This window comes from Plectropomus leopardus, chromosome 15, assembly GCF_008729295.1.
Source record: "Plectropomus leopardus isolate mb chromosome 15, YSFRI_Pleo_2.0, whole genome shotgun sequence".
In the NCBI taxonomy this organism is placed as follows: domain Eukaryota; kingdom Metazoa; phylum Chordata; class Actinopteri; order Perciformes; family Serranidae; genus Plectropomus; species Plectropomus leopardus.
In genome coordinates, this window is record NC_056477.1 from 22,556,954 (window position 1) to 22,569,830 (window position 12,877).

Below are 12,877 nucleotides of genomic sequence, written 5' to 3' on the forward strand. Positions count from 1 at the left end.
TAAAATAAAATTCAGTTAAAAGCCAGACTATAAAGGTAGGTCTTGAGTTTGCTTTTAAAAATATTAACATTGCATAAAATTATGTCTCTCTTATTTAATTCTACTTTAAATTTTATCTGGCCTTAGTTCAACATTATTGTTTGGCTCTTATAGTTATATTACCTCTGCAAGAAACCCATCTTGCTCCTGCTTTACCTTAGTTGTCAAAGCACTTTGTAAACTCTGTTTTTAAAAGTGCTATATAAATAAAGTTATTATTATTAATATTATGTCTGTTAATGCAAATCTCATTGTATTATGTTTATGCCCATTCTTTAAAAACAATTCGCAGAGCCAACAAACAAATGATGGAGAAGTGGAGATGAACAAGGCCATATATTCTTTTCACCTTGCTGGATATTTCCTGTGACGTTACTGTCTATAATAGCTGCGCAACACTTCCCTGTCATATGTGTAACCTAAATCTTTACATGACATGTGTGAGCAAAGCAATGTGTTGGGGCCTGTTTGATAGTAAAGACGTCCCACCCTGAGACGCAGGGACGTGCTGCCCCTATCAGCGGCGGCATGCCCCGCCCCGCCTATCAGCATCTCCCGTCGGTGTAGAGGAGCTGGGAGTCTGGAGGAGCAGGAGCAGGCAGCACAGAGTTCAGCGGCACCCGCGTTCGTCCGACACTTAGCTAGAGCTGCTCCCCAGGCAGTGGAGGTGATGATGGCGGCGGCTGTAGAGAGAGGAGGCGTCCGGGCCGCTTTCCTGAACCCGAGCAGCGGTGGCGGCGGTGGACCAGCACCGACAAACCTCCCGACTGGAGCGTTAGCCGGGGCTGTGGTCCTGGGCTCGAGCTCCGGCAGCATGCCTGTCCCCATGAACCTCTTTGCGACCTGGGAGATAGACCGATCATCCCCAAGCTGCGTTCCGAGGTAACGATAAATAATGTTAGCCTTAAATACCACAAACCACAATGTTTACAAATCACCATATCGTTCAATAAATATTAGGCTAACGTTTGGCAAACAACGCCCTCGTTGACTATAACGTTAGGCAAGAGAGGCGAGCTGCCACACATTTCCAAAACACTGCTGGGTTGGTTTACTAGCGAGCTAACTAGCTAGGTGGCTAATGCTAAAGCTACCTAGCAACTAGCAGTGGTGTTCGAGTTCTTGTCATGTTTTGTGCTAAAAACATTTTACTGAAACTAATTTCTTTGAATAACGAACCAGTCGGCTGACATTGGCAATGCTAAAGTAATTTATGTGCATTAATATTTTAGACGTGGTCTCAAATCGTAATTGTTTTCCTAACTGTTGTGTTTTTTATTCCGACCTTTATGGTAACTAGCTAGCGTTAACAAAAGTTGAGCTAACTAGTTTATCGGTCACAGTGCTTGCTGTTGCTTATCTTCTGCTTTGTGGCTACGCTGGTAGAGCTTTGCAGATATTAAATTTCCCTTTGTCCGTGCAGGCCTGTGCTTGAACTGATTTACGGAATGCATGCCACCTAATAGCAACATAACTGTCTATAAATACAGTGACTTGAATGCCGTTCGTCTCATAACTAGCAGACAACCGTTTCATCCTTTAGCAGCTCTGTGTGTCATGAGTTGTCTGAGCAAACGGACAGTTCAACAGCTGGCTGACCATTTGAAATCCTCATCATGTTCAGCGTTCATGTGTTGTGGGCTGTTATGCGTTTATGTACTCCTGTGTACCTCAGGCTAACCGGTCACTCAGCCTAAACACAAACACAACCACTTCATAGTGTTGACACAGCAGCTGGCACAGGGACAGAGTGTTTTGATTGTCACTTTTGTGCGTGCAGATTTACTCGCAGTCATTGTTTTGATGTTTTTGTGATGGCACCGTTTAATTACGAGTATAGCAGTAATATTCTATAATGCTCAGCATCAGTATTCATTGTCAGGGAGCAGGCACTGCTGCTGCCACCTGACCAGAAACCTCTCGGGAGCTGTGGGCACATTAATCAGCTTTGACCTAGATCTGCTCCACTCATTGGAAGAGAAGTGGGCTTGGAAGGGGAGGGCTTCCTCCACAGTCAATGTGCATATGTGTGTGTGTGTGTGTGTGTGTGTTTGCTTGCTGCCACTTTAGTGCCTGCATGAGTATGCATGTGTCGATGGAATCATAGCATACAAAAAAACATGGATAATTTACAGAGATGGTGATCTTTTAGATCTCTGAAAATTATTCTGTTTTATCTGTAGCAACTCAGCGCATTTGAAGAATGATTGTTTGAAGTGACAGCATTGCTCTGTAATTCGTCAGCTCAGTGCCCGTTTTATTGTAGTCCCTTTCTGAAAATATGATTCCAGCTCTGGAAAGAGCTATTAGTTTTTGTGACCTCAATCTCACATTTGTCACGACAAAAAACCATATGATCATTTGTCTGTGATGAAATGCCTGAGGTTAGAGCTTTTTTCTTGGACATAAATAGATAAAACTGACGTATAGTACAAAGAACTACGTACAAGTAAGCATGCTTTTGATAACTGTATCCATAAAATTTTAAGACTACTGGCCAGCAGAGAAAGCAGGAAACATGTCTGTGCATTTATAGAGCCTGCCATACATGGCACATTGATTTCCCATGTTTCTGCCTCTATGCTGTGTGCTTTCTCTCTATAGTGGATGACATACAAGGTGCTGTATTAAAGATGAATAAGGATGAGGTTGACAATGGATAATTGATGAGGCATAGAGTAAAGTCACCAGTCATTGTTCAGCACAAGGCTGCAGTAGCAGCCTGACGTAAGTCTTTGTTGCAGACTTGGATCATTTGTTAGATCTGATAATAGAGTAGAACTGATAATGTTTATGACACATTTGTTTATTCAGGCTAAAAAGTCTTGTACATTTTGTTTTGCATGGTGGCTTGAAGTTGCAGTGCTCACAGTATTTTGCAAAGTAATTTGCCAAGCCTGTTTCTGCTTTGTGTTTTGGACCATTTATCCTAGACTGGTGTGAAAGGTCTTGCATGGAGCCCAACCCAAGGCCTGTTTTGGGGATTCTGCTTTGGCATGCTTTCAGGGGCTGGGCCATTTTGTGTGCAGCTGTTTGCTCCTCCAATAGCCTTTAGCAAATGTGGGTGTCCAGCTAAGTGGCATGGTTTTAAATGAGGGCACAGGGCTGTTAGCATTAGCAATTGACTTTTTTATAATTGTGGTACTCTAAAACATCACACACAGCTGTTGTTAATATGACGCCACATTTTAAAAATCGATCCTCCTAAGCTCTGAAGCCCCACTGAAAGCCATGCTTAGGGGAAAATATTTTATTCACAACGGAAAATATGTTCAGCTCTCATAGGCCCTCTCAGCATGGGATTATGGTTCCTTACAGTTTTGCTGTTGACACACCTATGGCACTGGGCCACAAAGAATTTTGAAAAAGTAGGACTTTTTTTTTTTTACTTTTTCTTTGCCTTTCTTTTTTATGTCCTTCTTGACTATTACACTCAATCAAACCACAGTCATAATCATGTTTTATCTGTTATTTGCAAAAGGAGCCTTTTACTCTTTCACTTGTCATTACTGGTAGCTTATTGAAGGGCTGCTGTGGTTAAGGAATTTCCCCTGATTAAAGGTTACTCAACAACGTGATATGTGGTATAATTGCCATTATTTTGTTGTTTTGTTTAAATTACTTAATTTATTCTGTTTTAAGTGTTAATAAGTTTTATTGTTGGACAATTATCAGGTATATTGTTGCCTTTTAAATGACAGAGATGCCACGCTATTAAAACAAATTCATTATTAAATGCGGAAGACAGAAGGGCAGTGAGGCGCTTTAGGAGGGTGCAATTTCTAAAAAAAAGAGAGAGACTCCTGCACACTGACCTGCTTACTGCTGACATATTTATTGAATGAATAAAACAATGTTTCAGTGTAGCAGACCTTCACCACCTAAACTCTTGGCACAGGGTAGATTACCCACCTGCTTTGAATGGGAAGGCTGAAGCAAGAAGGTAGAGAGGATGGACACGCCGGTCAGCGTTTGCGTAGTATTAATTTCTCCTCTGTCGTCATTGTGTTTCAGCAATGTGATGGTTGGTCTTTCTGGTAACTGTCCCGTCCCTCCTCCACTGTGATTGGACAGCTTGGTAAAAAGTTCCCTTGCCATCCTCTGCAGTTGGGTTGTCAGTAGCTTGGTATTGCAAGCTAGCTTGTTATATCTAAATGCCACCATAGGTTGGCACACACAATTTTATTGCTGTGTGTAATACAGCATTTGATCGTTTTTTTATATCTGCCAGACAAGTGTGGTGGCAGCTCCATTCTTGACAGGCCTGGTGGAACAGTTGGACAAGCATTGTTTTTATTCCAGCACTATGTCATGCCTGCCAGTCTGCCACCCTCTGATGTTTCTAATACCATGTGGTATGAGTGTTTCAGCTTATTTCTTATAAGATGAGTTTTTTTCTCGTGTTAACCATCCTCTAAAGTAAGGGAAAACATTGTTGTGCTGGGAGCAGAGATGATTTACCCTGCCTTTGCCCCCTCAACTAACAGCTGACTAATGCTTTGGTAATGTTGCTAACCAAGGTTGGCCAAGAAATAAACTGCAAAGGAATACATATACTGGGGTTTTAGCAGCTTTCTCAGGAATCCACATAGCCTGCATATAGCTATGGCAAGGCAGGCATTTGTTGAGAGAGCGGTGCAGATCGGTGTTTGCAGGAATGACACTAATGCACAGGTCAAGATAGTGCTGTGTTTATCTACTAACAATAAAGAATGTGTAGCAGCATGTGAGGGTATTCCTCTTACCGAGTTCAAAGATCTTTTACAGCTCTGTGTCAAAAGTTGTGACCTTTACCCTCATCACTAACATGACGGGAGCAGCCGAGCAATCTTGTCATGCTTGCCATACAAGCTCGCCAAGCTTCATTATTTCCAAAACGGCACTGAAGTTGTTATGGTTACCAATTTACAGGCTTTCAGAATAAACTGAATTAAAAATGTTTTTCAAGACCTGGAAATATCTTTGCATGACATTTTCCGTCCATCGTATTTTTTTAATTCAGAATATGTGTCTGTTTTTGAAGTTTCACTATCTGGGTTTTGAGAGGGTAGATATCTGAAAGGTTTTCTCACAGGCTATGAAATCAACAACATCTTTCCTCTTTTCCTCTGACGTTTATCTCGGGTGAGCAGAGCATCCTTTTTTCTGTCCCTTTGATTCATGTGCGTCCCAAGATGACCTTATTCTCTTGTGAGTGGCACAGCCTTATCTGGGTAGTAATTGAGTGTACTCTGCAGACTCTCTTCAGATGTTTGTGTCTTCTGCCCCAATTCTGTATATTGCATCAAATTGATGTGTGCTGTATATGTCGGCAAATAAATAAGAAAAACAGAAACAAACTCAGGCCTGGAGTTGAGCTACATTATTGTGGCTTCTTTGTTCTAGGTCAGTGGATACGGAGCCATCAGCCCTAAGTCTTATGTATACCTTATGCTGTGATGCACACAGCTATCTATTATATCCGGAAGGTTGAGTAGTTAGCGTGCAATCTCCGGTATCATCCCTGGCCTTAATCTCTTTGATTTAATGTCTAATTCTCTGTATGTTCATTTTTAAACCTAAGATGAAACCATTAAATCAGGATACAAATAAAGGATGCTTGTCGGTCGAATAAGATGAGCTTACTGTCCCCTTTCACCTCCTCGCTAACCCCTCCATCTCAAGGCTTGGATATTGTTTCTCCTAGCAGGGGAGCTGCAGTAATCTGATTTCATAACAGAAAAAGAAGAGCCAGTAATCTACGCTGCACACAGACACTGTCTGCTTAATCCTCTGCTTCCTTTTGCAATCATAAACAAGCCTTCTCCGGTGCCCTTCAAAATTGTGACACAGCAGTCCATGCCAATCTGCGTCATGTTTACAATCTTCGTTGGGCCACACAGTATTGATATCTAGGGATGTACCGATTCTGGGTCGGTACCAGTATTTCAACTTTCGCAGATACTGCTTTTTGTTGTTGTTTATTTTGTTTTTTATATATATATCCCATATTTATAATATAGTTTGAATGCATCAAAATGTAATTCAGCGCAACCTCTGATAGCTGTTAACGCTGACCACTGGCAGCTAACAGCTAACATTAGCTAGCTCTCCTCTTGCCAGTTTCAGCACAGATTTGTTGTTCACAACTATAGCATCATCAAGGTAAAAAAATAGGACGTGTCCCCTGATGTGTAGAAAGTGAGTTTACTGTGTCTGTTTGTCCTAAAGGCACCCTAGCAAAGATCTCTGTTTTTCCCAAACACATTTGCTGTTGTCCTTGGGACGACGGGACGAAGTTAGTCTCAATTGCTGCTTTTTAGCCTGTGCAAAATCGATGTGACACAACAGAGAAACACTGGCCGCTGCCATCGGTAAATGTAATCACATTTGCAGATAGGCTAATGGCAGTGAACAACGGAAAATATCGACTGATAGTTATGTTCAGCTGATACATCGTTCTGATGTAGAACGGTAGGCATAAAAAATGTCACTTTTACTGTGATGTCAAAGACAAACCGCTGCTCAGTATCCAGGACGTTGTCACATTTCGATTATTTTGTGCCATGTCTTACTTGATGGGGGTAGAAGTATAATCCTGCTGATGTTTCTCGTATGGAAAACGCTGATTGAAAAGTGTTTCACTGTTCCAAATGTTGCTGTTAAACTAAACTACTCTTACACTGAAGAATTATCCTACAGTTAATTGACTGGAGCCACACTCCAGTGAAAACATTTGATTTCAAGGACTGGAGCTTGGGAAGATAACCCATACCATAGATGAATGAAATCGCCCCCGTTTTAGATAATTTCACTTAAAGAGATAACAAGAATCATTGATGGCTTGCTGCAGCTAGAATTTACAAGTAATGGTATTGGTCATGGAATTTAAAGCTGTAATGTAATTGCTTTTTAATGGTAATTTGTCTATTACCACAGTTATTGTAGAGAATTTAAATGTTAGTTAGTCCCTCTTAAAATACATGAAATAGTTTTGGAAATACAAGAACACTAGAATTATAAGTGGCAGAGTTTTGTTTGTGTTATGTATCCTTGAATAAAATCAGTCCTAACTTGCCTACATGCTCCACCATGCTGTTCACACGCTGTGCTAACAGTAGACCAATCAGCACCTTTCACTCCCCTCTTTTTCATGCTCACTCCCACTGCCTGAAATGTGTCAAAATTCTCTTGGTTTCCTTCCCTGCCTTCCTGGAGGAGGAGGAATTTCCTTGGGAAACATTTCACATTCCTGGCGACTAGAGAGCTGCTGGTGCAGCCGAAGCCAGGCCGCTGTGCTCTGCCCTCGGCCCCCTTTTGTATTCTCTTGTTGACCAACAACCTGCTCTCTGAGAGGGGGGGCAGGATTGGTGCTGTGGATTGCCCACCCTGATGAAAAGTTTTGCTGAACTGTGCTTCACAGTGAACGGTGAATGTGCTGAATGCTCATGTTGAATTCCTCACAAAGGGAAGAAAGGTTTGTTTCCCCCTGCCCGGACCTCAGAATGGGAGAAAGGCCAGATTCATGGGTGGGTGGATACCGGGGTCTCTGCGAGCGAAGAGATCCAACTTCCTGATCCAACAAGTGAGGCAAGGAAACTGTCCTCTGACACAGGGAGGATCCTGTCAAAATAATCACTTTGGGGACAGTGTCTCTCAACTCATTTCTCTCTTGTTCTTGCTCTACTTATTTCCCACCTCTCCCATTCAGGCATTTCCTGAGCTGTATGTGCCAGCAGCAACACAGAGACCATTATTTCTGATACAAAACACGGTGGCGTGGATGAACGAGGGCACATGACAGACCATTTGATAACATGATACATTTTCATAATGGCAGTCAGAGCTTGTGTGCTGCGTTCTAGTAGACTCTGCTCTTGTAAACAAACACAGGTAGGGGTGGGTTACTAAATTATTCAAAATGAAATGGTACAAAGCTTTGTGTAGTTATGTTTATCCCACTGAGTCAAATGTTTTTTAGTGACAAATACTCATAATTATTGCAATGCTAGCCCTTCTTCCAGACTGTTTCCTTAATCTCATTGCTGTGCTGATACACCCAATTGGTATGTTGCCCTTGTCTTGGCCAAGAAATATAATGGAAACTGCTTATAGCGATGGTTAGCGTGGATCAAAAAGCTGGGGACAGAATCATTTCTATACAAGTGCTGTAAATAACTGGCTAACAGTGTTCATTTCTGGTCTTTATATTAGCACAATATTATTGCACAATATCGGCATATTATTGGTATTGGCATAGTTTGGCTTTGAAATAAAATAGCAGTATCAGCCAACATGCTGATTCCTGCTAATATGACAAACCAAATTTTTTGTTTATTTTTTTTTACTTTTTGAGTGAACATGTATAAAACATAAATACTCAGTTAAACTATTTTTCTTATTTTGCACAATGAATGAATATTACATAAATTGAAAAGCATGGTATTTTATGTCTCCATAAGCTGGTGGGCCATCATGATATGTATGGCTAATATGATGTTAATTCTGCTACAGAAGAGACTTGATGGTTCCTAAAATAAGGTGGGGAAAAAGTGGTTATATTTATATCAGTGTCATCAGCCAAATAAGTTGTTATATATCAGCATATCAGATATCAGCAAAAAATCTGATATTATGCATCCCTCTTTTTATGGCAATATATAAAAGAACAATCTAAAACTACGGTAATTTTCTTTTTTATATACATATTTTTTAACTTTGCTCTAATGACAGGCTACTTGCCATGCAGTAACCCAATTGCTTCCTGCTGACTACCTGAGGCTGGTGCTGTGTGCACGTTGAAATCAAAACGGAAAATAAACTCATTTTCTCTCAATGAAAAATGCAGTCTCAGGAAGCTTATGGCTGTTAGTGATGGAGACAGATAATAAATGAACACAGTGAAAGCACCCCAGTGAAGTGGACTGATAACGCCCGGCCACGTAATGACCCCCGTAATGCCCAAGTAATGAAACGGCTGTACTGTGTTTTGAAATAGTCAACAGAATTCAGTAATAGAGAGCAGTCTGGTTTATTATTCTCATGTACTAAAAATGCAAATGTCAGTTAGATGCAATCGATAGAAAAAAAGGTTAGAATAATCATCTCCCTGTAGTGATAAATTTGACCCTGAAAAACGTGATGACTTTAGGCGGTTTCTACTGTATCCCGAGAAAGTAATCAACACTGCTGTGTGGCTGGAGACAGCGCTCAAGTAGCATTGAGCTGGGTGCCCTGCCCACTTGTCTAATCACAGATTAAGATGTCTGAACTGTCTGGAGTTCTTTTTCTGCTTATGTCCCTTTGCTGAATTAGCCCAAAGTACAACTGTGCCACTCCTCATTTTCTGTGCAACAACTTCTAGGTCTTTTTTTTGAGGGGAGGGGGGGCGTAGTCACACATGCACATATTCAAAAAAGTAGTGGACAGATGCATAGGAGGAAGACATCCAAAGATGAGGAAAAGAGGCACTGTCCGATGCCCTTGCAAAAAACTTATTATTAAACATTAAACAGCGTTTTGGTTGTCAGACTTTCATCGTCAGACCTTCATCAGGTTGATGGTTTCATGGACAGAAATTAGGCCCAGTATAAAACCAATAAATATGTCCTCTTGAGAAGAACATTTGGTCCAGGGCTAGGCTTTATGGCTATACTCCATCAGAACTGGGTCTTACATTTAGCTGTCGGCCACGTTGGTAATCAGAAGCGTTTCTAGTTTTCCAAACAGCTACACTTAAAGATGGTGTGAGAAGCTGGCCATCCTGAGGGGACGCTCAGTGAAGTTTAAACATACAGGATTTAGTTAGTAGACCGACAAGCAATGTGGACTGAGTATACCTTAAAGTTTATCCAACCTCTAAACTTCGGGAAAGACTGGAGTTAACTATCCTGCTTTTTACTTGTAGTCTGCCATGCTACAAATCGTTGCATAAGGGAACAAATGAAATATTGAGATTCTCAGTGGGGCCTCTCAAAACCAACCAAGAGAGGAGAAGGCTGTCTTCTTTTTTTTTTTAAGATCTACTGCACATTTTCTCTTTTGTATCATGGTCTGTACTTCCTCAGAAATGATCTTCTTCTTTGTCTGTCCTGATTAAGAAATCATGGCTCTGTTGACTAAAGTCTTGGTATTTCTTTTCAGATAAAAGCTGTCCATCTCTACAGCAGCTCTTTTCACCTTGTAGTGTGTCTTTCATCTGGCAGCATACCGTTAGCTTTTGTCATTACTCTGGCCTAATTAGCCTCACCTTTCATTTTCATTCACCTTGGCGTCACTGATCCTAGAATTACTACTGCGTGGATACAGAGAAAAGTTCTGTATACAGTAACACTGGAGAAACTGGAGCTTGGATACATTCAGCACATTAGTCATTTGGATGTATTAAGCCGGGGGGAATGGACTGGGAGGAGTAATCAGAAAGCATTTTTGGGTTGCTATTGTTCATCTCAAGTAATAGTACAAAAACAGTGCAATTACATGCACCAGTTTTTTTTTATCAGCAGCAATAGAAGTTATTCTTTATTAAGTATTTATCATTCTGGGAAGTTTTTGTATTGTTTTTATCACTTACAGAAAAAGCAGAATCATATTTGCTGATGCTGTCGATTGTAACTTTATTGATTGCACAATTCCCAGTTCACATTTGCCCTTCATTATTCTCTCTTGAAGTGTTGTCTACATTGCAAAAAATAGGTTTGAGTCAGTACAGTTGTGGAAGGCCTGCTTGTTTGCTGTAACGCAGCGAGAATCACAAGCACAGACAATACACGACCTCTATTGCTTCCTGAAGCTATATTTTCTTGTCTTGATTTCTCATACTCCCATATCATGTCTAGTTACTCTTTACGAGGGTTGCAGTGGTATGAGATTTTTACAGTGCATTCTTCAATCATAAAAACATACAGCCTATACATCAATTAAAAAATATTTTGACATTTTATCAACTTAAATGTTCGCCACATGTCTGTGGCAGGGCCCCTTTTCCTCTGAATTTTGCTGAACCCAAATAGCGGTGGGTAGTCTTGTTTCTTCCTTACTAGGCTAACTCATATCCAAAACTTGGAGGAAAATCTAGAAATTTAATTGTGCATGGACAAATTTGTTTATACTTACTGCCAGTGCTACAAAGTATAAGTACCAAATAATCATTCATAGTGAGTCACGACTTTAAATGAATAATCATTTAGACCTGTTAGCGATGTTGTCATTAGACTAATTAACACAATAGGTTTTTTTACCCTTATTGCAAGGCTCAGATATGTTTTGCGGCTCCACACACTCAAAATTTTATTTTATTTTTTTAACAAACATTGCTCATGACAATAACGGTTAAGTTTGCCAACCCCTGCCATAGAACCAAATACAGATTTTTGACCTCTCTGTGTCTAGCAGGTAGATGAGGCTGAGGGTTTGAGCTCTATTTTGTGTGTAAAATCTCTGATCAATGATGGGAGCAGAGAGACAGATATGATCGTGGTGGTTGCTGGAGTTAAAGGGCAGACTTAATCCTGTTGGATTCTCATCAGAGCAGAGGCACCATATGGCACTATGAAATATGTATAATGAAATTGGATTGATCCTTTAGATGAAATGTCAGCACCCTGTCTTGCTCAGTTTCGCACCCTCTAACAGGGAAAGTGGGATTAGGTATAGTCTTCGCTGGCTCTAACAATAAGTATGGTTTAATCATTTCAGCTGAGATGTGATTCTGATGTGTAAAAACTCCCTAGGGTCAATGCAGAGGTCTGGCCAACTTTCCTCTTCATCGTCCTTTTCAGTGCATCTTCATCCATGCCCAATCCGGCCCATTCATCAGAGCTATTTAAAGATGAATCAGCTTCAGTGATTTTAGAAAATGCTTACATAAGCAAGCTATAAATACTGAACCCTGACAAACTCTGCACAATTTATTCATGTTGTTTTGCAACTCCAAATTTCTTCCTAGTTAGTCTGACTGCACAATAACGGCTGAAATGATAATCACAGTTATTCAGCTCAGTGTTGAGTAAAACTGTCATTATTATTCATCAAACTCTGGGAACAAAGTAATTGTGTTATTTTTAAATTGATGGGAAACTGCCTTTGCTTTGACACTGTGTCTCAACTTTACAGCCCTGTAAGTAGTCATGTGTCCTGTTTTTAGACATGCTTTTTTTTAACACTTGCTGTCTTCTTTAAATGTGTTTGTTTGCTGTTAGTCAGTAGGCTAGACAGAGAGATTGTTTTAAACAAGGCTTTGCACTTGAGCCTTTGATCCTACCAGTAGAGTCCAGGCGAAGGAGCATTCCTGCCAGGCACACCATCCATCTTAACAGGATTTTAAAGCTCAGTCATAACCTTGTCAGAGGCTGTGACCCCCACAGGATTCACCTATATCTGTTGGGCAGGTTACTACAGTATCATTGTGAAGTCACTGGGTGCAGGGGGCATGAACTTGATGTATTTAGTAAGAGGATGCACCGGAGGTTACAGTAAAGTGATAAGATAATGGTTTCTACATGCTAGGGAGGTATTGCCTGTCATGTTACCTCTGTTATGAAGCGCTGTAGCTGAACAGGTCAAGGTGTCTTACTCTGGCTCTGATTTTGCCTGTAAACATGCAATGTCTGCTCTGATCTTGTCTTGCATGGCCACTACAAACACGAGCCTGCTGACCTCATCAGTTTGTGGTCAGGGCTGAACAAAAGAGCTGTTTAGCGCTGCAAAAATGGCAACAAAGGATGACAACTATGTACAGAGTTCCTGAAAATGATTGTGAGGTCACTGAGTTATGATTGTGGAACAGCGTTGTAATTGTCATAAAAGCGGCTGAATAGTTGAGAAAGAAGCACAGAGTAGTCCGATGAACCACAGCGGG

General features: G+C 40.8%; 1 protein-coding gene across 2 annotated transcripts in view; it reads left to right on the top strand.

Annotated features, from left to right (window-relative positions):
* The first annotated feature begins 614 nt into the window (after window positions 1–614).
* Window positions 615–12,877, top strand: part of zmp:0000000755 (phosphofurin acidic cluster sorting protein 2) — a 62,370-nt gene continuing 50,107 nt past the window's right edge. For both annotated transcript variants that reach the window (XM_042501586.1, XM_042501587.1), the window contains exon 1: window positions 615–921. In XM_042501586.1, coding sequence (XP_042357520.1) covers window positions 710–921 — 212 coding nt within the window. In that variant the 5' untranslated portion in view covers window positions 615–709. The remainder of the gene's footprint in view (window positions 922–12,877) is intronic.